The sequence below is a fragment of the Podarcis tiliguerta genome (genome assembly GCF_965153285.1).
Source record: "Podarcis tiliguerta genome assembly, chromosome: 1".
NCBI classification, from domain to species: domain Eukaryota; kingdom Metazoa; phylum Chordata; class Lepidosauria; order Squamata; family Lacertidae; genus Podarcis; species Podarcis tiliguerta.
Window position 1 is genome coordinate 84,813,898 of NC_139534.1, and position 25,583 is coordinate 84,839,480.

General features: G+C 45.0%; 1 protein-coding gene across 6 annotated transcripts; it reads left to right on the forward strand.

The window, feature by feature from the left end:
• The first annotated feature begins 142 nt into the window (after positions 1-142).
• On the forward strand, positions 143-23,326 carry SLC35C1 (solute carrier family 35 member C1). 6 transcript variants are annotated; one of them, XM_083438385.1, is made up of 4 exons: positions 143-262; positions 966-1,144; positions 18,879-19,435; positions 21,571-23,326. In XM_083438385.1, exons 3-4 carry the CDS (start codon positions 18,910-18,912, stop codon positions 22,128-22,130), a joined length of 1,086 nt encoding a protein of 361 aa, XP_083294511.1. In that variant the 5' UTR covers positions 143-262; positions 966-1,144; positions 18,879-18,909; the 3' UTR covers positions 22,131-23,326. The 6 variants fall into 6 exon arrangements, with proteins under 6 accessions (XP_083294511.1, XP_083294512.1, XP_083294510.1 ...); XM_083438386.1 differs by having other exon boundaries at positions 207-314; XM_083438384.1 differs by lacking the exon at positions 143-262 and adding an exon at positions 374-685.
• The last annotated feature ends 2,257 nt before the right edge of the window (positions 23,327-25,583 follow it).

Below are 25,583 nucleotides of genomic sequence, written 5' to 3' on the forward strand. Positions count from 1 at the left end.
GCCAACATTTTCTGTGCAAAATTGGCAGGCCCTTGTGAGGAGGCCATTTGGTGCTTTGTTTAAAAATCCTTTTAATTTACAAATATGCATACTTAGGATGCACCACCACTGCCAAAGTTTTTAAGGAACCACTACCTTATTTTAGGGGGGTGTCCTCCATTTTGCTTCCAAACTGATAGGCAATCACCCTCCCAAGTTTGCTATTTAGAAGGAACGACAGGGGAAAGAGCAGGCGCTCCTGAGCCTCCCTAATCTAATCTAGGCAGGAGGCAGAACATTTACTCCCATTGCTGCTGATAGTAAAGGATTGCCAGGTAACCACAAGTCTCCGTTCTAAACACACTCCAAGTGTGTTTGTGGCACTCTAAGTGACTCTGTGCCGGCGCTTGCAGCAAATCACTTTGCTCAGCCTCTTGCTGGCTCCGCATACCCTTTATGCTACCCTGCCTCTGAAAACTCTCAGAGCCGCAGAGGCTGTGGGGAATCATTTCATCCGAGGGAAACTGAAATGAAATCATCAGGGGACACTGATAGTGGAGCCAGTAAGCCTGTTATAGGCCTCATAAATAAAAGCCGGTAGAAGCTGCAGGCACTGTAAGGCTTTATAGGCCCATAAAGCACCCCAGGCTGCCACTGAGGCTGGAGGGGAGGGGTGGGAAATCTAATTTCACAGGATTTAAAGCAGGTGAGAGGGATATAAATGTGTGTTTTTAATAGTAATTAATGCCACTATTCAGGAACACTTAGGCCCCGGGTTTTCGAGAGCTTCCAAGGGCTTGGGTGATAAATCATGAGGCAGCAACCTGCCCACAGAACTCGAACTCGGGGTTTTTTTGCTTGCTGGCTTGCTTGGCATAGAACTGCACTTCCTTTGGGATGGTTCTCAGCATGATTCTGGGTTTAATGGGAGGCAGGACACTCACCTCTCATATTGGCTGTCTCTCCTCTTTTTTTTATCATCGTAGGAATACCTGCTGGTCACTTTTGCTGCAGCCTCTTGTACAGCAACGGAAATTAAGTGGCAAAGAAAATGTCTCCCGGGTGAAAGATTGCAAGGTTCCCTAAACAAAGCCTATTATTACCTTCTCTTCCATCTCAGCTTTCCTGAACTACTCCTGTCTGTGCCAGCAAAAGGGTGGACAAGGTAAGAACAGACTTGCAGACAGAAACAACACAGGTGCAGATTATACAAAGATGTTTTCCATTTATCTTGTTTTGTGTTTGGGTCATCATATCTGATGACTTGTGCAACTAAGAAACTGACCATTCCCAAATAGTCATTGATCAATCTGATTTTACCGAAACTAATTCACATGGCCCTTTGAGTCTGTAGTGGTAACTTTAGTTTTTGCCATCCTATTAGTGACTCTGTGCTCCCTGCCTCTGGCAGAGCTGGGGGTGGTGAATCTTCTAGCTCTTTTATCCCAAACTTCCCTGTTCTATCCCTATCATGATCTACCCCAGGGCCGGCCCACCCATGAGGCAAAGAGAAGTGACTGCCTCGGGTGGCAGGGTTCCGGTGTCAATCTTCCTTTCCCCACCTTTCTCCTGATTGTCTCCTCTCAGACGTTCTTCCCTGGCAGGGAGGGGGACACCATCTTGAGATCCACCTTAGGTGTCAAACTTTCTTGGGCCGGCCCTGATCTATACCCATCTCATCTTCCTTCTAATTACTCTGTCCCCTTCTCTGTTCTCCAAACCTGGTTTCGCTCATTTCCATCACTATCCTGGCTATGGATTACTGATTATTCTGAAGAGTAAATAGGAGCATCTCTGCCAGTGATATTGAAAGCAGAATAGGTGGGTGGTGATGGAAAGTAGTTCAAATTAAAAAGTGACATTTGTAACAAAACATGGCAGCGTGGAGTGCTCCTGTTCAGGGGCCCAGCCAGCCTCGAACATGCTGTTTTTCCAAGATATTCCATTCCAATCACCTCCCATCCTCTTAGGAATGGGCAACTCTTGTCAATTTCAGTTTCTCATTTTCCCAGTCTTAAATTCAGTCTGCAATAAACAAATAAAAAGTCCTTTTGACAACTCATCAGCATTTTAATGCGAAATTCTGCCAATGTGCCACATTTTTGTATGCAACTGTGCCTAATACACCCATTTTTGCAAAACAATGTTACCTAATATAACACTTTTGTATGCTGTCTTCGCTAATATGGACATTTATAGGCAAACTTTAGTATATGCATTTTTGTACACAAAATTGGGAGAAGTGCAAATTTCAAAGGGTGGTGTTTCAGTTCATGTATTTTTTTCATAAAGTGTGGATTAGGAAAATTCACTTTTTAAATCTGAAGTGAACAAGAATTCTACCTTATCCCTGCTATTGTCCTCTTTGACAACCTGATCCATGCCTGCCTCTGTACAGTATCTTTCAGGGGTGTTGTTTTTCATCACTAAAGCATGACTCCCCCTCTGGAATTTGTTTCCTGAAGCCAGACCTTCTTCAAAGTCATGCAACTTGTATGCAGACTTGTATCAGTTTTCAGATGTGCCACATGAACTACCAGGTACATTTGCTTAAAATCAGCAATGAATCCCTGTAAGCTCCTGACATAATTTGGCCCGTGTCCTACCAGATTGAAAATGAGTTCGTTTCCCATGCATAGAATGCTGCAAAAGGGGGCTTTGATAGCTCAGGTTCAACCTCAATAATCGCCATGATTAGAAATATGAAAATACAATAGGAGCAGATGCAATCACAGTTTTTAGGGCATGATTGTATTTTCCCCCTTTTATCATTATTTAAATTTCACATAATAGTGTTTATTCAGCCACAATGCTCTTCATGATGAGAAATAAAATACTCAAAAGCTGGAAGAATGCATAATTGGACAACTGTGACTGAGTGAGTGAGTAACTGTTTGTGTTTTAAACAAGGAAAGAAGACAGGGAGGAGGATGGTGGAAACTAGGAACCATAGCCATGCACAAGAGTAGCCCAACCATCTTGCAGAGCCAAGGGAATGATTTGAATACGGGAACATTATTAGGGAGCTAGTGTCTTGATATGTTATATGGTGCTAAATAAAGTGGCATGGGTTGGCTCCATAGCAAATTAAAGTGAGCATGTGCTGTGTGGACATGCCTTCTGGTTCAAATTCCTACACAGCTGGGGACTTTGGCATCTCACTGTCCCACCCTAAATTCCTCAGCAATAATAACCTATATTTTAAGGTTATTATGAGGCCATGAGATTATTATGAACAAAAAGGAGATCAAATTAATGAAGTACACTCAATGATAGCTTCCACCTCTGATATTAATCTGGAGGGCTGAATCCCATACCTCCTACTGCATAGTTCTTGCAGTGCACATATATTGATTTTTGTAGTTGTTTTCTTCTTCTTCTTCTTCTTCTTCTTCTTCTTCTTCTTCTTCGTTCCATGACTATTATACAAACAGCCGATATTGATATTTGTAGGTCACCTGTTTTGATGATAAAATAATGAAACTCAGTAAATAAATAATAATGTCAGTGGTACACTGTGCTCTCAAATAGGAGAAATGCCACAAGGGATGGAACACACTGAATCCAGATCTCTGACAAATCTCTATCACCAGCTGCACATTGTGCCCCAGGGGATGCAGACTGAAACTATAGAGGCCCACATCTGTCACAGGATCTGTTGCGACTGGGTCAGTGACATCTGTGACACAGGATGTAGAACTCCATCAGAAATTATACATCTACTGAACTATCTAATGGCCATTTGTTAGCAATGGCTCGTTGGTGGTTATGCCCCCTGCCCACAAGTGCATATGTTGATGGCAACAACACAGTGCCATAGGAATGGGGTTTGGCTGGGTGTCCTCTTGGAATCCCTTCGAGCCCTATGATTTTATAACAGGATCTGTTACAGTACTAATGCTGTGACCTCTCTATCTTATGCTCAGCCTGTCTATATGTGTGAATAAACCTTGTATCACAGACAATGCCTCCATTTCCAAGCATTGCCATTTCAAGAAAACTACCCAAGGTATGTGCTGGCATCCCTGAAATCTCTCACTGCTCAGTGACTGAGGTGCATGTAGGTAACAGTATATTTATCCCCAGCAGCACTTCCCATTAGTAATATTTAGAAACTCTCCACTGTACAAGCTGCTTCCTCCTGCAGTTGTGGTCTTAGCAGCTTCATCAAGATCCTTGAGAAATTAGAACTCTATAAGAAAAATTTTAATCCTCTATATTCTTCATTACACTTCTGAAAGGTTTGAGCTGATTCCCTGCCTCTAACAGTACTTTTTTTTTGGGGGGGGGGGTTATATCCATATGATGATCTAGGTGTATACCTTAAAAATGTAAAACCATTCATCAAGGAGACAGAACTGGCTATGGTTCCCTTTTGAGAGTTCTTTTGGTTACAAACTGAGGTTTGTTGCTGCATAAATGTGTGAAATGGTCATTGGATCAATGAGAAGCTTCCGCTTGTACACCTGCTATGTAGTTTTCCGATAGCAGGCACTTTGGTGCCCTCCAGTGTCACTCACTGACTATAGCAGCATGTTTTGTTCTCCAAAAATCACAACACAGGACTGAATGTTTATTCATCAGTTGTATATAGTACTTTTATTGCAAGAAGTGCATAATGAATATCATCATGCCAGTCAGTATTCTACATGTTGTTGGTCCTAGCTGGCAGAACCTAAAAGTGAAACCTAAAAGGCTTATTCAGTGGTCACCAAGGTGACACCTATGGGTGCCATTGTTCCCACCAGTACCTCTTATGGCACCCATGAAAGGTCTCAGTCACCACCATGGGCTCCTTTTGGGGAAAGGGTGATATACAAATTCAATAAATAAATATATCCTCAAAAATCCATGGTGCACATGAGACAGTTTGCGCTTCCCTGCTGAGTTCCTGCTTGCACTGGCTTGGCCTCTTATGTTGAAAATGCCCTGTCAGACATGCCCAAGTTTTGCTGGATGCCGGGACTAAAGCCCACCCTCATTTCCATTCAGAAAAAAGCATCTCTTTGTGAATGAGCATAGTGGTGGTTAAAATAGGTGCCTTTTTTCCCACTGATGGGAAACTGATGAGCAGTAGGCCCACACCTTTCAGTGGTGCTACCTGTGTTTCTGCTTTGTCAGATGTGGCACCCATTTTGTGCTATGCTACACCAGCCATGGCAGCCATTTTGTGACCCTTGCCCATGGCCCTTTCTCAAAACTCCAAATGTGCCCACTAACACCAAAAGGTTGGCAAATCCTGTATTATACACTCTATATTAGACGGGAGTGGAGGGAGATGCTAGAGATTGTCAAATGGGTGCTGAGGAAGGCATAGGAAAGAGACAGCAATGGAGGTACAGCCATGCAGCTCCAGAAATACTTTCATGAAGAGCTGGGTTTGAAGACAAAAATGGAGTTGGCTTGGTGAATGGAGAAGAGAAGGCTGCTGTCATTGTATGTGTGGCAAACTGATTCTGAAAGGCAGCAGTCAAGGCCTTCTATCCAATGTATGGTTGGATGGCCATGGCTCAGGGGGCTTTAGTTGAGATTTAGTTGACTCCCTTGGGGTCCCTTCCAACTCTACAATTCTATGATTCTATTATTCTACTTTTGTTACATTGTGGTTATGTGTTTTTTTTCATGCTTCTGGTCTTACTTTGAGGAACAATTCCTCCCTAGAGCTCTTGTAAAAGTTTGACAACAGCTGCCTTCCTTGGACTAATGTCAGGCACTTTGTCTGCAACATTATAGGGCTAGTGCGATTTCTTCAGCTTGCTGGCTCACAGCTTGTGTAGGTCTGCACCAGGGCCTTCTTGGGAGTGGCACCCTCCCTGTGGAAGGCCCTCCCTTCAGATGTCAAGGGGACAAAAATTACACAACTTTTAGAAGACATCTTAAGGCAGCCCTTTATTGGGAGGTTTTTAATGATTGATGTTTTTATTATGTTTTTAGATATGCTATAAGCTGCCCAGAGTGGCAGGGGAAACCCAGCCAGATGGGCGGGGTGTAAATAATAAAATCCCAGCTGTTCCAACAAATCCCAGCTGTTCCAACAACAAGGTCCTGCAGGAAGGCGACGCCCTCACTAACAAGCTTAGCCACAATATCTAGCATAGCATCTACACACACCTAGTTCTTTTATTGATATAGAATGTAGAGGTAATGGGAAAATGCGCTATTCAATAGGGAAACATTTTAGATATGTAGATAAAGACAGGCATTCTCAGCAGGCTTCAACAATGTTTTCATTGTTCTGCCTTGCATTTCAGTCTGCATTAGGCACTCGGTTGTTCGTATCAGGGCTATTTATCGCATTTGCTCTTAAATATCGGACAAAATGGACTATGAAATGAATGTCCTCCAACACTGTTGATAAATTGATCATGGATGCACAAGTATTGCAAACTGGGAATTGGCTGGCACCCTGAACTTCTTTTAAAAGTTTCTCACTAGCTGCTGTAACAAATTAAAATAAAGCAAACAATACTGTGCAAGAAAGAGGTTTGAGTTCCATTCCACAATTTTAGGGGCAATTGATACAGACCATTTTGCTCATGCACAGCTCAGTCCTGCTTGTTTCTACACCAAAGTAAATGTGCAGAGACACTGGGCCAATAATGCAAGTTGCATGGATCCATGCAAAATTCAGCGTACGGTAGCCAGTGTGTGCCCAGCAAAGTTCACCTATACTAGGAGTTCCCAAACTGGTCCACAAATTTCAGTCAGGTGGTTTGTGGTATGTCTGGATATGCAGTTGAAAACAGAAAGCTGTACATCCACTGTATTAAATAGTCATCTTTATTTTTAATTGTGTGCCAGGTGGTTCTTTTATTTCTTATACTGTATTTTATTGTATTATGATTTGAATAAGAAATAAAAGAAATCAATACGAAATACAATTAAAAACCATACTGCATCCAGCTCAGTGCATTACAACTGCTATAACCAGCATTAAAATCAATTAAGTGGTCTACCAAGACCCACAGCGATTTTCAAGTGGTCAGTGCGGGAAAGTGGGATCAACTGACCTATACTACACTGCTGCAGTATAGATACAGTCTGAGTGTGCAGTGTGTCTTTAAAGCACATTCAAAGCACATTCTTTCCCTCAGAGAATACTGGGCACTGCAGCTTGTTAAGGTCTTCTTGGAATTCCAACTCTGCAAGGGGTAAATTACAGTGCCTACAATCCTTTGAAGGAAAGAATGAGCTTTGAATGGGCTTTAAAGTTATAATGTGTACACAACCCTATTTTTTTGGCAGTATAAATGCACAGATATAGCAAATGTGGGCTAACGTTCAAGCTACAGAATGGTGAAATAACCTACTAGTAGATGCTGCGTCAAAGATTCCCCACTCACCCGCCCCCCCCCCCAAAAACGCCCATGTTTGTGACAAAACAGTTTACTTATAGTACCTGACCTTAAGCTTGCTGAAGAAAAGGAAATAAATGTTATAAGATGGACAGAGTATAGTATGCCAGGCAGAGTTGTGGTACCCAGTGGGACAGGGACATGTGTCATCATCACCTAGTTTGAAACATAAAACCAGAGGTTCTTGCATGTTTTGAATTTCCATGTTTGTGTACCTTCTCATGTTTTCTTTCATTTATGAATACCTTGCCTCTGCCAAAGTGCAAAGCACCTGGTTAAGGCACCGTAAGCATACAAAACTGAACATGGTAAACATCCATCCCACTTACCTGGCCACTTGTCTGAAAGAAATCTTGGCAACACTGTAGCAGCTTGTACAGGAAACAAGCTGTCGGGGTGGGGTTGGGGGAACTGAGAAGATTAAGATACAATGGGACTTTGCATTCTCTAACCGCTACACTGAAAGGTAAAGGTACCCCTGCCCATACGGGCCAGTTGTGTCCGACTCTAGGGTTGCGCGCTCATCTCGCTCAAGAGGCCGGGAGTCAGCGCTGTCCGAAGACACTTCCGGGTCACGTGGCCAGCGTGACGAAGCTGCTCTGGCGAGCTAGCACCAGCACCGCACACGGAAACGGTGGTTACCTTCCCGCTATAAAGCGGTCCCTATTTATCTACTTGCACTTAAGGGTACTTTCGAACTGCTAGGTGGGCAGGAGCTGGGACCGAACGACGGGAGCTCACCCCACCGCGGGGATTCGATCCGCCGACATGCGATCAGCAAGTCCTAGGCACTGAGGTTTTACCCACAGCGCCACCCGCGTCCCTAACTGCTGCACTTACATTATGCTAATGAAGGAAAAGGACAATGAAGGGAATTAAATGAAAGATGTGAAAGCTATATCCAACTAGAATGGTATTGTAAGGAACATGGTATTTCTATGAAAGAGAGAAGGCTAGAATGCACTGTTAAAATGCAAACACATTCACGCCTCCCGCCCACCCACCCGCCCATCCTAAGCATTTGTTCCAGAGGATCTGTTTGTGAAATTAATGTAACATGTTTCTACCAGCATACTATTGGAATGAGAGACTACAGTGGTTAAGAGGGTGCGGTATAAGCAGGTCCCAAACATTAAAGGTGGGGTGGAGAAACGTTTCATGGACCTGTAGGTCCAATAAGTAGACCAGACCAGCAAGCCCCAAAATGCATTTTTATGTAAATTATGTAAATTAATTTCCCTGTCTAGGTCTTAGAATCATAGAATTGTAGAGTTGGAAAAGGACCTAAGGGTCATCTAGTTCAGCCTCCTGTAATGCAGGTATCTCAGCCAAAGCATCAACGGCAGATGGCCATCCAACCCCTGCTTAAAACCCTTCAGTGAAGGAGAGTCCACTACCTTCCAAGGGAGTCAGTTCCACTGTCAAACAGAAAGTTCTTTGGGCCCTCCCCTCCAGAGCAGGAGGCAACAAGCTTGCTCCATCTTCCACATGGCACTGCTCTTTAGATATTGGAAGATGGCTATCCTGTCTCCTCTCAGTCTCCTCTTATTCAGGCTAAACATACCCAACGCCCTCAAGCGTTCCCCATAAGTCTTGGTTTCCAGATCCTTGATCCTCTTGGTTGCCCTCCTCTGCACATGTTTCAGCTTGTTAGGTGGGCAAGTGACACAACACAGTGTGGCCCCATGAACCCTCTGTGCCCGTCCGCCTGGCACTACCAGTGGCGTGGGTTGGGCTGGCGCAGCAGGTTTTGTTTACCCTCCATGCCCAGCCCCTGGCCCCGCCTGGTGCATGTGAGCCCACACACACAGTGGGTGCCAGTGAAGAACACAACACTGCTGAGCACTGAGAAGAGTCAACAACGCAGCAGTATAGGAGAGCATTTCTGAAGCAAGAGGAGAAGATGTCCCAGAACAAAACCGCTAATAATACTGTACACATGGAATGTGTATATGCTTGTTGCTGAATACAGCCACTGTAAAAGACCAGTCTGAAGGGTGGTCTCATTCTAGATAGGTACACAGAAGGAGTAAAGTGAGGTGACACTACTGACATTTAAACAACCACAACATACGGTTCAGAAACCGGCATGTGTATGATGCAGGGATGTGGTCCTTCAGAGCTACGAAAGAGTTTCCATCTCAATAGCAAGAACAGATCTGAGCCAAAGATGGAGCTGTTTGGCATTATGGAATGCATATTGTTTTATAACATATATTTGCAAGCTGTGCTGCTTTGTTCTTACAGATGGTGACACCAGTCTGGAACAGCATAACACATTACGTATGCATTGTTTTCTTTTGTGCTGCTAAAAGTCTCTGCTCCTGTTATGCTTGCCTGCCCTGCTGATTTCATGTAAATGGATGATCTTTGGTTAAGACACTAGATGGCTCTGCCTGGATTAATCCATAATACTCTGCCTACTGTGGTGTAGGGAACTGTTCTGTTATAATAAAAGGGTTGGTACAAGATGGTTGCAAAATCCTGGATATTTGTACTGAAGCAAGTCAAGATCTCCAGGCCTGATTTCCTATGAGCATCCTTCAGTCTGTTTGGGGGTTTTGGCTTTTGCAATTCTATTTGCTTTCGTGTCTAAATAAGGTTACTACTAGTAGACCCTTTCCCAGCCTGGTACCCTAAATATGATTTAGACTACAATTCCCATCAGCCATGCTGGTTGGGACTGATGGGAGTTGTAGTCCAAAGCATCTGCAGGGCTTCAGGTAAGGAAAGGCTGCATTAGTGCAAGACATATGACGTCTGCTGTACGAGCCTTACACATTCCTCTTGCCTATGAAACCTGCTACTTTGGTGACAAAAGAAGTTGAGCAAAATTCACACTCCTCCAGCAATTTACATCTTTCTACAAACCACTTCCTACAGGATGGCTGCCCTCTATGTCACCACTTACCCTTATATGTGGGTAGGAATATCACTATCAGATAGCACTTTCATGCCCCTAGTCGAAATACAGCAGCACCAACCACACAAAGTTAAAGCCCTTTTAATTACATTGTTCAACCAGGTATGTGCCTGAACGGAGTGCAGCTCAGGTGAAAAACTCTGCCCTCTTGGTGAAATTGTGACCTGGTTATATGTATAAGCAGCAGACCTGTAGGTCCTGTATATTTTTGAGCAGACTTCTTGGTGTTGCTGGGAATGATCTCTACAGCTTATACCTGCAGCGCCACTGAATAGACAAGGCCCTTATTGATTCGCAATGCCACATGCAGAACACGAAGTTGCTGGAGCTGCACCATGTGGTGCCAGGAGTTATGTCTCCTCCAGCATCAATTACCATCTTGTGACCTCTGTAATTGAGAAGGAAACTGTTCCATGTCAGGATGACCTCTCGTGCTATATTCACTAACCACTGTGCTCCATAGTAAATTATGCTGTTAATTTACTCTCAAGTCCATCCAACTGTTGTGTGCATGTCAAACACTGTGACTTCCTCACAAGAGATATCAATATGTGGCATAATCTAAACTTCCATTTAAAAATGACATTTTTATAGTTATCATAGTGAACAGAAAACTGTCCGTGTGTGTGTGTGTGTGTGTGTGTGTGTGTGTGTGTTGCCTGATTCTGGAAGAAAAAGAAAAGGAGACTAAAAAAAGATAAGAAGCAAAAGGGAGAATCATCATCACCTCCTTAGAAGAAAAGGTGATATATGTATAATATATATAATAAATCAAAATGAATGCACTGTGCAAGAGATCACGCCCAATCTGTCTCACCACCTTTGCTGCCATGAGCTCTGCTGCCAGTCATCAAGGTCCCGGAGGCAAGGGATTTGAACTGCAAGCTAAATTGGATATAAAGAACATGAAGCCTTCCAGATATCTCTGCCCATCACCCCTGACCATTGGCCATGCTGCCTGAGGCTGATGCGAGTCTCACCACATCTGGAGGGCTACAGGTTTCGCCATCCATGCTATACTGTAAATTACAACAGAGGTCCTTGCTATCCCTGCTTACTATATATCTGGGGGGGAAATGCTATTTGTAAGCAAACAGAGGGATATTTTGAGTAGAAAGGGATCTAGATAAGTAGAAAGGACATGTGTTCATAATAATAAATAATAATAATCTATGGAATTCATTAGTACCAGATGTGGTGATATTGTTGATTTGTTGCTGCTGTTTTTCTTTTTAAAAAAGTGTAGACAAATATATGAAGAAGTGCTTCAATAGCAATCAGGAATTATAGATAAGCGGAACATCCAAACTCAGAGATTCGATGAGGAGGAAAAAATAAACAAATAGGGAGTGCCCCCCTATCTTTACATCCTACCCTACTTGCAAGCTTCCCGGAGGAATATGGCTTTCCACGGCTGGAGGCAGAATGCTGTTAGGCAAGGTGGGGAACCCTAGGTCCCAGAGCCTCTGTTCAGCCTTTGGGACTCTTCCCAGGCCACACACCTTCCCCCAGGCCACGCCCCTCTCTGGTCCAGATCCACATCCTTGCTTAGCTGGGTTTTTTTGCTAATGTGGAAGGTGTCACTGCACTGTGATCATGCCTCTTGTTTGTCTGAGTAGAGAAAGGTGTGTGGGAGAGTGACACGTCTGGAATGCAGCCTGCTGCAGGAGTCACATCTATTGCTCCATCCACTTTTTGCCTCTGGCCCTGGCCTCTGGATTGTGGCCCATGAGGGAATGTCGCCCTGGGGCCAAAAAAGATTCCTCATCCCACCCCGAGTGAGGTGGACCCGTGGCATAATGCAGAAGGGCTAACGTGCATTCGTAAGACAAAGGTATATCAGAAATTCCAGCCCTGCAAATAAGAGTTCAGTTTACACTCTGCTGCACTCGTGATCCTACTTTCCTTGACTAAAGCTGCAATCCTGTGCTCATTTTTCTTGGAATAAGGAATGCATTGACATTACCTCCAAGTGAGTGCATGAGAAACCAGGCTGCCACTCTCCTGAAACTTTGCCGCACCTCCTCCCCCTCCCATCCTCAAATCTTCACACTGGCACCTACATCCTTTTCTGCGTAGGACATAGATGCACTGAAGATATAGAAGAAGGGGAAAATTTTCAGTTGGCTGAACTGTGTCAATGTGTGTCCTTTGCTGGGGAAGGTCATTAGGGATTTGGAGTTTGGTGTCATCCACAGGCAGATGATACCCAGCTCGCTCTCCTTTCCATCTTTTTCTAAGGTAGCTGTGGAGGTCCTGAACTGATGCCTGGAGATGGCAATCAATGCATGCGGGCAAACAAAATGAAGTACAATCCAGATAAGACAAAGACGCTCAATGTCAGTAGAGCGTCAGCCTAATTCTCCATGAACTGATCTTTTAAAGCCATCCAAGTTGGTAGCCATCGCTGCCTTCTGTGAGGATTAACCAGTGCATACTTGGGAGTTCATCTGGATTTGACCTTGACACTAAATGCCCAGGTGTTGACTGTGATCAAGAGTGCCTTTGCTCAATGGAGACCAGTGTGCCAACCATACCATTCCTGGAGAACACATACCCAGCCATGGTGACATGTACCAAGCCAGAGTCACATCATGTCTGGAGTATTGCAATGCATTCTACACAGGCCTGCCTTTGACAAGTACCCAGAGATTACAGTTGGCCCAGAATGTGTTGGCCAGATTTTTAAGGGGGTTGCATATGGGGACTGCCTTCCCATTTATTTCTTGGCACACTTCTAAGTGCTGGCGATGACCTATAAAAGCTCTAAATGATTTAGGACTGCCTTCGCCCTGTTGAGCCTGCCTGGCTATTGAGATCATATTTTTTGCATTACTATTGTGTTTCTGGATTTTGATCATGTAAGCCGCCTTGAGAGCTGCACTCAGAAAGGCAGTCAATAAATATTTTAACTAAATAAAATCTTCTGAGGCCTTTCTATGTGTCTCTATCTTCCCTGCGATATGCTTGGTTGGAACCAGGGAGGCCCGGTCCTCTTCAACCAGGCCTTTGGCTGATTAATATTCTATGGCCATTTAAAGGTGCTTGTGGGAGGTGAGGTTATTGTTTTGGTTCTAACTATTTATTTGTGCTTTTATCCTGTATTTTTACCTTGTGAACCACCCTGATATCGTCAGATGAAGGGCGGTATATCAATTTTTTTAAAAAAGAAAATACTGAGAAGAAACTCCCAGTGAATTTAGCGAGATTAATATCCAAACAGGTGTGCTTAGAATTGTAGCCTTAGGCTAACTTTCGACAGGAGGGGAAAAAAACCATAATAAATAAATGTGTGTGTTCTTTCCACCAGCAGGGGGCAGCATGTGGCAAGCAGCACAACTGCAGCCAGCTCTAAAACACCTTTGTCAATGGCAGATATTTATTAGAATTCTGAAGTTAATAGTCAGAATCGGAGAGACGGTGCCCCGCTTGGACTGAAGAAGGGAAGATGGGCAGATTTCCCTATGGAGGGAGGCACTGAGGGAGAGATTGGAAATGTGGAGCTCTTTAGTCTCAAAGGGCCTTTGGAGTATGTCTTGGAACATCTTTTGGATTACAGCTTCGAATATGGAGTATGGGCAAACTTGCTGAGATGGAATCAAGGAGCTGCCAAGAAGGAAGCCCTTTGGGACTTAATTTTTGGCATTAAAAGAAATTTGCAGACAGGACAGGGAGAAGAGTTAAGAGCCTCGGATAGAAGAGCACCAGGTTAATGGACTATATGGATCTGATAGAAAAGACTGACAAAATCCGAGACCAGGGAGAAGAGACGGTGGAAGAAGATTGGAAATTTTTAAAATTTTATTTAGAGTAATATAGCATAATTAAGGAATGATTGGAGATGGTGGAATGAAATTATATGACTTTAGTAGAAATATGATAAGGATTTAAGATTTAAGGATTTTAGATTTAAGTATAGATAAATTTTAAGATCTTGATGGTAAGATAAGGTTAAAATAAATTAAGATAATTAAACGATAGAAAGCAGTGAAAGATGGAAAGGATTTGCTGATTTAATTATTAACTGGAATACAAAAATGGGAGGTGGGAGGAGGTCGAGGAAATAAGTCATTGAAAGATAAAGATATGAAAAATGGATGATTTTAAATGTTTTTGCTTTTTCTTGTTGTGTGGTTGTATTGTTTTTTGTTTGTTTGTATTTTTGCTTTTATTTTTGATGTATTATCTCTTACTTTTTTACTTTCTTTTTTTATATATATACTGTCTTTCCTTTTTTTTCTGTAACTATAAAATTTTTAATAAATATCATTTTTTTTAAAAAAAATAGAATTCTGAAGTTAATAGCCCATCTGAAACCCATGAACCCATGATGGTAGTGCAGTATATCTTAAGCATATAGATAACCAAAGGTTCAACTAGTCCATGAAAGACATGATCAGAATATATTGTAAAAGTCAATAATGTATTTAAAAGCATGCAAGGGATTAGATGGATAAATAAATGAATGAAAGGACTGAACCATTAACAGCCATTAGCTTTGGTGGCTAGGAAGATGCAGCCATGGTATGCATGTATCCAACTAGTAATCTGAACGGACTTGCCAAGTAATAAGGAAGTAAGTAGTAAGCTTCCGGTTTGCCACTGCTTGCTCACTTGCCAGTTTGCTCACTTACTGTCACGTGCAATCTATCCTGTTTAAGGGTTGAAAATGGAGACTATGAATGTGAACACAGAATTGTGGCAACTTTGCTATACAGTGGTACCTCTGGTTATGAACTTAATTCGTTCCGGAGATCTGTTCTTAACCCGAAACCGTTCTTAACCTGAGGTACCACTTTAGCTAATGGGGCCTCCCACTGCTGCAGTGCCACCGCCACACGATTTCTGTTCTCATCCTGGGGCAAAGTTATTACCATAATAAAGGACAAAAGTGGTAAGGACCTAACAGAAGCAGAAGACATCAAGAAGAGGTGGCAAGAATACACAGAGGAATTATACCAGAAAGATATGGATGTCTCGTACACCCCAGGTAGTGTGGTTGCTGACCTTGAGCCAGACATCCTGGAGAGTGAAGTCAAATGGGCCTTAGAAAGCACTGCTAATAACAAGGCCAGTGAAAGTGATGATATTCCAGCTAAACTACTTAAAATTTTAAAAGATGATGCTGTTATGGTGCTACACTCAATATGCCAGCAAGTTTGGAAAACTCAACAGTGGCCAGAGGATTGGAGGACTCAACAGTGGCCAGAGGATCCCAATCCCAAAGAAGGGCAGTGCCAAAGAATTCTCCAACTACCGCACAATTGCACTCATTTCACACACTAGCAAGGTTATGCTTAAAATTCTAGAAGGCAGGCTTAAGCAGTATGTGGACCGAGAACTCCCAGAAGTGCAAGATGGATTTTGAAGGGGCAGAGGAACCAGAGACCAAATTGCAAACATGCACTGAATTATGGAGAAAGCTAGAGAGTTCCAGAAAGCCATCTACTTCTGCTTCATTGACTATGCAAAAGCCTTTGACTGTGTCGACCACAGCAAACTATGGCAAGTTCTTAAAGAAATGGGAGTGCCTGATCACCTCATCTGTCTCCTGAGAAATCTCTAAGTGGGACAAGAAGCTACAGTTAGAACTGGATATGGAACAACTGATTGGTTCAAAATTGGGAAAGGAGTACGACAAGACTGTATATTGTCTCCCTGCTTATTTAACTTATATGCAGACTTCATCATGCGAAAGGCTGGGCTGGATGAATCCCTAGCCGGAATTAAGATTGCCGGAAGAAATATCAACAACCTCAAATATGCAGATGACACAACCTTGATGGCAGAAAGTGAGGAGGAATTAAGAAACCTTTTAATGAGGGTGAAAGAGGAGAGTGCAAAATATGGTCTGAAGCTCAACATCTGAAGCTCTAAGATCGTGGCCACTGGTCCCATCACCTCCTAGCAAATAGAAGGGGAAGAAATGGAGGCAGTGGGAGATTTTACTTTCTTGGGCTCCATGATCACTGCAGATGGTGACAGCAGCCATGAAATTAAAAGACGCCTGCTTCTTGGGAGAAAAGCAATGACAAACCTAGACAGCATCTTAAAAAGTAGAGACATCACCTTGCCAACAAAGGTCCGTATAGTAAAAGCTATGGTTTTCCCAGTAGTGATGTATGGAAGTGAGAGCTGGACCATAAAGAAGGCTGATCGCCAAAGAATTGATGCTTTTGAATTATGGGGCTGGAGGAGACTCTTGAGACTCTTGCTGTCACGTGCAATCTATCCTGTTTAAGGGTTGAAAATGGAGACCATGAATGTGAACACAGAATTGTGGCAACTTTGCTATACAGTGGTACCTCTGGTTATGAACTTAATTCGTTCCGGAGGTCTGCAGAGGTTTGCAGTCCCATGGACTGCAAGAAGATCAAACCTATCCATTCTTAAGGAAATCAGCCCTGAGTGCTCACTGGAAGGACAGATCGTGAAGCTGAGGCTCCAATACTTTGGCCACCTCATGAGAAGAGAAGACTCCCTAGAAAAGACCCTGATGTTGGGAAAGATGGAGGGCACAAGGAGAAGGGGATGACAGAGGACGAGATGGTTAGACAGTGTTCTCGAAGCTACCAGCATGAGTTTGACCAAACTGTGGGAGACAGTGGAAGACAGGAGTGCCTGGCGTGCTCTGGTCCATGGGGTCATGAAGAGTCGGACACGACTAAACAACAACAACACTACTTCTGGGTTAGCGGAGTTTGTAACCCAAAGTGTTTGTAACCTGAGGTACCATTGTAGTATGCTGGAGGCTGAGATGTTGGTTGGACACTGGTCTGCAGGGGTGCCAACTTGAATAAAATAAACTTTGGTATTTTATTGGGAAGGGGTAAAGGGATGAAAGGTGGGCTATAACTGTACTAAATGAAAATTAATTGAATTAAACAATAGCAGCTGAAAGGGAGAGGGGAGAAGCAAGGTTACAAAACATAATTTCTAGCAGAGTTCATGCTGTCTTTGAAGGCTGCTAGCGAAATTCAGCATGTGGACCCTTTCCAGGTGGGGCTGCAGTGATGGAAAAAGCTGTAGCTGCTGGTTTTCCTGCCTGCATAGCCAAAAGATTGTTGGAGCCACATGAGCATTTTTCATTGATGGGTGGTACCAAAAGGTAGATAAGGAAGCAAGCAAACATCCAATCCAGGAAGTACAGGTCGTTGTTGCAAGAAGGCAGAAGAGCTGCTTGCTGCTTAAGTGAGAGGTGAGTGAAGGGCTGTCTGGGGAGTGGGTGTTTAATAGCTGCTGTACCCTCCCCCCCCCCCACATACACACAGTCACCCCTCCTTGTCAGAGGGAGGTGGCAGAGGTGCCACTTACCCACCTAACAAAGCAGGGAAGCAAGTGCTAGTTGCAAGGAGCAGCAATCAGCTGTGATTCCTACATTGCAAGGGGTTGAGCCAGACGACCCTCAGGGTCACTTCCAATTCTACAATTGTATGATGTTGGAAACGGACCATTGGATGCAATTCTCACGGCTGCATCACTCGAGACAGCACAAGTGGAACGTCCTAGCTGCAGCACCGCCCAGGAAGACAGAGAGAAGAGGGAAATGAGAGGGTCAAGAGGAGCAAATAGGCATAGAGGCTGTGGTAGCCGCACACATAGGAAGATACCCATTACTCTGTATGGTCCACACCAGGGTGGGGAACCTGTGGCCTTCACGACCTTGCATGATCCCTGAACACTGGCCATGGTGGCTGGGGCTAATGGGAATTATAGTTCAGCAGCATCGGGTGGGCCACCGGTTCTCCACCGGGAGATGCAAGTGAGTGCTCTTCTGCACTCAGGGCAACTGGTACAAGAGCTGCGGCTCTTCTCAAACTCCCTCCTCTGTCAGTTTGCCATGCGGGAGCCTTGGCCGTAGCACCGTCCGAAGGGGGTCCTAACCGCTGTCGACCGGGAGGCACCGAGGCGAGGCAGCCTTGGGCAGGCGAGCAGCGGCGAGGTTGCAAAGAGCTGCTCGCCCGCTGGCCCGAGCTCTCTCTCCCCGTGCTTGGAATCGGGCCCACGGGCGGGGGAAGCGGGATCTGGAAGGCGTATCAAAGGGACATTGGCCCGCGCGGAAGGTGCCACCGGCGTCGCTCGGATGTTTTCCGATCTTGCGCCAGGCGCCATCGCGACACGTCAGCTGCCTCGGTAATTCCGGAGCGCTCGGCTCCTTTAAGCCGGGGCCGGCCCCTCGCAGGCGGAGCCGAGCTCGGGGACTGGTGGGCTCCAGCAGAGAGGAAGTGAGCGAACGGGCGTCCCCTTCCCGGCTCCGGGGGTGAGCGCAACCTTTACCTAGGAAGGCCGGAGCCCTGCGCGGACCTGGCTCGCGTTCCCCGAGCCAAACACGTTTCTTGGAGGCGTGCCCCATTGATCGATTGCAATGGGTCCTCCTTGCAAGTAAAGTACGCTTAAGAAGGCTGCCTGCCTTGCCTTTTCTCGCCGGCGCCGCCAGATCCTTTCAGCGATCCTCGAGATTGCACCGCGGCTTGCTGCTCTCGGCGCGGGGATCTTGTCCATGAACCTGCAGACGTTGCCCTTTGCTGGCTGCGGGGCCGTCGGGGCGCGAGTGGCCGCGGGCACCTCCTCCTCTTTCCTCCCTTGAGCTTCTTCCCCCGCTTCTTTTCCGCCATGAACAGGGTGCAGCTGAAGCGCTCGGCGATCCTCAAGATGGCCCTCAGCGGATCCTCGGACCCGCTGCTCCAGCAGCAGTACCCGGAGGGGGAGGACGGCGGCATCGGCGGCAAGCAGCCTCCGTTCGTAATCCGGGCGCTGCGCATCGCCACGGTGGTCTCCCTCTACTGGTTCATCTCCATCACCATGGTGTTCCTCAACAAGTACCTGTTGGGCAGCCCTTCGCTGCGCTTCGAAGCGCCGCTCTTCGTCACCTTCTACCAGTGCCTTGTCACCGTCCTCATCTGCAAGGTCCTGAGCCTCGTGGCTTCCTGCTGCCCGGCCGGCGTCGTGGACTTCCCCTCCATCCGCATGGACCTCAAGGTGTCCCGCAGCGTCCTGCCCCTCTCCGTGGTCTTCATCGGCATGATCACCTTCAACAACCTGTGCCTCAAGTTCGTCGACGTGGCCTTCTACAACGTGGGGCGCTCCCTCACCACCGTCTTCAATGTGCTTCTCTCCTACCTGCTCCTGAAGCAGACCACTTCTCTGTATGCCCTGCTGGCCTGCGGGGTCATCATAGGTGAGTAGGGTCTAATGGGCAGGGCAAAGGGAACCTTAGGTATGGCAGAGAAGCACCTTGGGGTGGTATGTTCTAGTAAGATAGAATTTGCAAATGGAGAAGTAGGGGAAATGGAACAATTTTGGAGTGGGGGGAACTGGTTTCCTCCCCACCCCCAAAGTGGAAGAAACCCCAGGGTTTCCCCCATTTTTTCCCACCAGGGAAAAAATGGGTTCGTGTTCCCAACTTCTCCCATTCCCGCCCCCCCCCCCCGGCCTTTGCTTCTCTACAAATAACTGTGTCCAGTGCCTTTTGAGCCTATGCACTCTCGCTTAGAAGCCCCCTTGAATCCCACTGGGATTTAATCCAAGAAAACAGGCCTAGAATTGCAGCCTTAGGGCAAGGATGGACAGAAGAGTCTATGGATGATTTGCAGTATGGTTTCTAACTTTCAGTTGTTTATCAATAGCGACTGAGGCCTGCCTTGGAAGTTTTGCTGCCTGAAAGACAATATGAGCCCCCCCCCCCCCCTTCTCGGTCAGACCACATGCAGAAGTTTAATGGACTGGTAGTTGAATCTCGTTTCAATACTGGGATAGCATTCTCCACCACTCCTCTCAGCAGCAGTCTAGTGTGGGGCTGCAGAGCAGGTGGTGTGGTGTCCTCTATAACACACACAGAGAGAGAAATTTGTTTAATACCTTTAGGACTAACTTTTTTGGAGCTTTTTTTTGTTGTTTAAAAATAAAGCTTTCATAACTGACAATCTAATTTGTCAGCTTCTGTCTTAGAACCGGGGAAGGTAAGGCAGAAAAGTCTGCTGAAAGTTGACCAGAAGGAAATGTTCTGTAGTTCTTAAAGGAACAGTAATGAAGATCAATTCTTCATGGCGTGCAAAGGAACCATAGCCTTTGTTAAGACTGTGAAGTTTCCGAATGAACTCCTGTTCATCCCTGTTGCATTCCCTGATCACTCATGGGTCCCTTAGCGCTTTGTTCTTTATCTGATTTGTTATCGTGCCTAAAAAGGATAGGCCCTTTTGTACAATGCAAACTGCTGTTGGACAATGTGACATTAAGTACATCACAGGTGTAAGTGCCATGGGTATGATGGATGGTACCATTGGTTTCACTCACAGTATTACTTGTAAGGATTAGATGGAAAACTTGATGTTTAGGTCTGTTACAAGCTGAGAGATGCTTGCCTATTCTAAACTGGTAGGTAGTAATAGCATGTAAATTTCTAATTGCCATTAGTGATAGGGGTGATCATACAGTACTTATGATAGCACATGGAAGATGCATGCTTACGTTTTACATGGGAGAAAAATTCAGTGGCTTGCACATAAACTTTTATTTTTCCACATAAAAGTTTTAAGCTCTTATATTTATACAGAAAAACTTAGCGACATATGGTCACCGTCTGTGGAAAGAATTGGTAAGAAGTTGACTTGAGCTGAGTGAGGGAATACTGAGCAAAAATGTTGGTGTCAAAGCTAGAAGCTTGAGTAACTTTCAGAGCTTAGTATTTCTCTACAATTACCATTTCTTGCCCCACAAGTCCATCTCCTCTTCCCACTACAAAGGTATTTATTTGTTCAAAAGTATTATACGTCTTAATATAATAAAAATATCTAAGTGGCTTACATAAAAACACAACAACACTCAATAACATTTCCTAGAAATGAAATAAAAACAAAACGCAATTGCCTCTCCCAAATAAAATTGAAGAGTTTAGAAAACAGAGAATTAAAAATCAAGAGTCAGAGCCCAATAAGAATCAGAATTTCAGTAAGGGAGGGCAGCTGATTGAGCCAGCCCTAAAGATATTTAGCAGCAAAATGCTTACTCAAATGCAATATTGTGTTGAAATTTTGGACTCTCCATTAAAGTTTTAGAAACAAAAACACATTTCCTTGTAATCAGTGCTCTGCGGGAGTTCCCAGTTCTCCTTTTCAATGATCCCCAGAAGAATCAGGACAGTCTTGATGTGTGTCCACAAATCTCCAAAGATAAACAACACTAAGGGAGTAGAAACTGCTCTCCCCTCCTGAGTTGTCAAAGACTCCCATCTTAAGGATTAAGTTGCTAATTCTGAGGCTCTTCTTGTGCTTTTCTTGCCTGGCCAGTATGTCACCAGTCTTCTTTGCTTCGCAGGCGGCTTCTGGCTCGGTATAGACCAGGAAGGAGCTGAAGGCACATTGTCCTGGGCGGGCATAGTTTTCGGAATCCTGGCCAGCCTCTGCGTCTCGCTCAATGCGATTTACACTAAAAAAGTGCTGCCTGCTGTGGATAGCAGCATCTGGCGCCTGACGTTCTATAACAACATCAATGCCTGTATCTTGTTCCTGCCGCTCATGTTGTTCTCTGGTGAGTTCCATACACTCTACTACTTTGATAAATTGGGGAGCCTCAACTTCTGGGGCATGATGACTCTGAGCGGCGTGTTCGGATTTGCTATCGGCTATGTGACAGGACTTCAGATCAAATTTACCAGCCCGCTCACTCACAACGTCTCCGGGACCGCGAAAGCATGTGCTCAGACCGTGCTAGCCGTCGGCTATTACGAAGAAACCAAGAGCTTCCTATGGTGGACTAGTAACATGATGGTTCTCGGGGGCTCCTTTGCTTACACCTGGGTGAAAGGGCTGGAGATGAAGAAGGTGCAGGAGGAACCTATTCCCAAAGCAAACGAGAAAAATGAGACTGGTGTCTAAACTCGCCCCAGGCTGTACCTTCACTGTCTGCACTTGCAGCCTGTGTGCATAGATGCAGTGGAGCTTGGCTGACAAGAGAGCCAGGGCTTGGAGTCCGCAAGGCCGGGAAATCCTGTGGCTGCAAATATGTGGGAGGTGGAAATTGGCGGGCAAGCCAGATTCCTCCACAGATACAGTTTGCTGTGGTAATCATGGTCAAGGGGGGAATTTCACAATTGGTTTTCTATCACAGAGGTGATGAGAGTTGGTGGTGGGGCTGGGGAGCTTAGGTAAGAGACTTGTGGTCAGTCAAGTCGCTCCTGAAAAAATGGTTGTTATCACTACTAGCTACTTGCCTTTGTGCGCCTTGCTTTTCCCTTGGTAGAAGGAAGGTGTGTGTGTGTGTGTTCTGTTAAAGGACCAACGGAAGGAGACTTGAAAGAAATTAAGAGTAGAGGGATTCTGCCTATGTTTGTCCCAAGGGGAGTGGGTTTTCTGTGAAGGTGCATCTCTACATTGTCTTCCCACACAATGCAATCTGGTGTGCTTGCTGAAGGACTAACCTCTTGGTCATTAACCCCTTTTGCCCCTGTGGGGCAAATCTGTACCAAGAAATACGAGGGCCCCCTTCCGATGGTGAGTGGAAATATCCCCAGAGACGCCAAAGGGTATGCATTTGGGTTTAGTGAGGGTTGTGGAGGATTTCGAACAGCGCCATTTGTTCATCAAGTTCATTTCTAAGTGGAGTGTCATTGGGCCTCAGGGCTGACTCACGAGAAGGGGAGTTGGGCCTAAGGAGTTTTGAAAAGTGGTGGTCTGGCCTTCCCACAATTCCTTGAGAAATTCCAGTTCTTAACTGAGTAGCGGTCATGCTAGGCCCGACTCTTCTCCCCAGGATCACTGATAAAAGAAGGTATATCAGTGGCTGGCCTGACCTGCATTTAATGGGCTCTGAAGAAACTAAAATGGCAGCATGCCCACTGCTCTTCAGAGAGATAGGATTTAATGATACGTATGCACTCCTTTACTGAGTGACCCTCCCATGGGCTCCAAGAGCCCACGTCTCATTGGAATGTTTCACACATTTGCCTTGTTGCCTTTTTCTCATGTCTGTGCCCCCCCCCCCCAATCTTCTATAATTTTGTATTGGGAAACGAATCTTCCACTGTGGAACTTTGATTGTTACATTTATTTAATAAAAGTATGGTTCACCATTATTACTTTTTTTTAATGTCTTGACTGCTTCCTGGACAATGGTAAGGTGAATGGGATAAAAAGTGAAAGGAGGCCACAGATAGCTCCAAGCAGAGGATTTCGTGTAAACTAAACCCTAGGCTTTTTTCTTTTTAAAGCCTTAACTCACTTCTAGCCTACTGGTGCCAGCATATGTTATCTCAAGCATCGTGAAAGTGACCCCTTGCTGCTGGCACCAGTTTCTCCTGTGTAAATATCTTGCCAAAAATCTGCAGTGCAGGAGAGACTGTTTGCTCTTCCTGTTCAGCTCCTGTTTGAACCAGCACTGCCTCTCCTATACTGAACACACATCCTTTAAACATGCCCATATTTCATTGGATGCCAGAGAATCGACGCAAAGAGCTTCTCTCAGTGCCCAAGTGTGGTGGTGGCTGAATTAATTGGAGGAGGGGAAATGGCTGCTCTTGGTTTTGGTGGGTGGTTGGCCCTGTCTTTTTCCCTGCTCTTTTGAATGTAGCAGTCATTTTGTGCCATTTCATGCCCCCCCCCCAAAAAAAAATTCCAAATGTTGGTGATCCCCGTTTAACATGTGTACCTACTAGGGCATTGAGTCCTGCCAGTGGAAGCCATGCATGAGAACTTCTGAGCCGTATGTTGATAGACCAGTGCCACACCTGAGTCAGAGCAAGGCCAGTGACATTTCTGGAAGAGTCACATGAGTCCAACTCCCTAAAATCATAGCTCAGAAAGGCTCACGACATTTTGAACTTCTAATCAAATGACAGTAGGGATTCTTGAAGTGGACATCCAGGGAAGTGAGATGTTGGAAGATGTTGGTTACCTACCGGCATCTGGGAGAACAGGATCCTGCACCAGATGCGCCATTTGGCCTGATCCAGCAGGCTCTTCTTATGTTCCTAAATCTTTCTTGTAGGTCTTAGAAACAACGTTCAAGAGACCTGTCATAAATTGGCAAACACTGTTCACAAGTGGGCCAGCATCACTTGAGAGAGCATTTTTCCGCAGAAGGAATTAATGCAGATCAAATCTTTACACAGGCTGTGCCTTTATACTATCCCACCCCACTTTCAAGCCCATCATTAAATAAGCATATAGCCATTATTTATTAGTTATTTACTTAAATCAACTTGCTTACATTTTCATATTGCCAATACTCAATATAAGTTCCTTTTTGAGTGTAGGGAGAATTTACAATATCATGACAGACATTCATACAAGGAAAAAGCATTTTTAATATTTTTAACAGTAACACACCAAAATCACCTCAAAATAAAAAAAAGTTCTACATGCTGCAGATTCAGCTCTTCCCTACAGTATTTTGTATTTGTTCTACTTTCTAAAAAAGTGTAGATCCTGCAGTGGAAAACCTACATACCAGAGGCAAAAGCTGATGAAGTAATGAATGCAAATTTTATCTTGGAACAGTAGACACACACCTCTAGCCTCTATCCAGGCAAGCAAAAGGCATGTGCAGACTTTAAGGAAATATGCAGGGTGTGATTTGGGGAGCATTTTGAGTGCCAAGAGGGGCACTTTCATTCCCCATGCCTAAGGCTCCCTGGCTTAGGAGGAACCCACTGAGTAACCTCTGTAGCAGAACAGATGTGCCCCTCTGCTGCTCTGACTTATTGGATGTTCCCTTTGCACAGGTTTGAATCCAGCACGTATAATGCATGGGGAGGGGGTCTCATTAGTATTTTTAACCCGAAGGTTGAGATTGTCACTGTCTTGGACTTCTTGCAGGCAATGGAAATGTGCCCTTATGTTACTGGCAAAGCTCAAGTTGAAGCTGTTAAAAGAGGATCACTGCACGAAGAGGACACGCTATTGCTCTTGGCCTTGCCAGAAGACAGCATTTATAGGAGGCCTCAGCTGAGCAAACACTCATTTATGGTGAATAATAAAGTTTCTATTGTATGTAAACCCAGAGAGTCGCTGAAAGCATGAAGAAATGTGGAGCCAAGAAAGGAAGGAAGCAAGAAAGGTAGTTTTAAATGCAAGCAGTGTTGATCCAAGACTTAATCCTGATCAAACCCACCATGTGGCAGCAGATGAGGTGGCCGCCTTCCAGCCGTTCTCTGGAATTCCCTCACAGCTCCCCATTAATCATTCCCATCCTCCTGGGTCTGGTCATGGCAATGCTCGCTTGTGTTGCTTGCCTGGGCTGCCTTCTCCAAATATGATGGCGTAGTAGAACAAGGCCCTTGACCAAGTGAGCAGGCAGAGGGGCACCAGCCCAGCTCACATACTCTGGCAGGC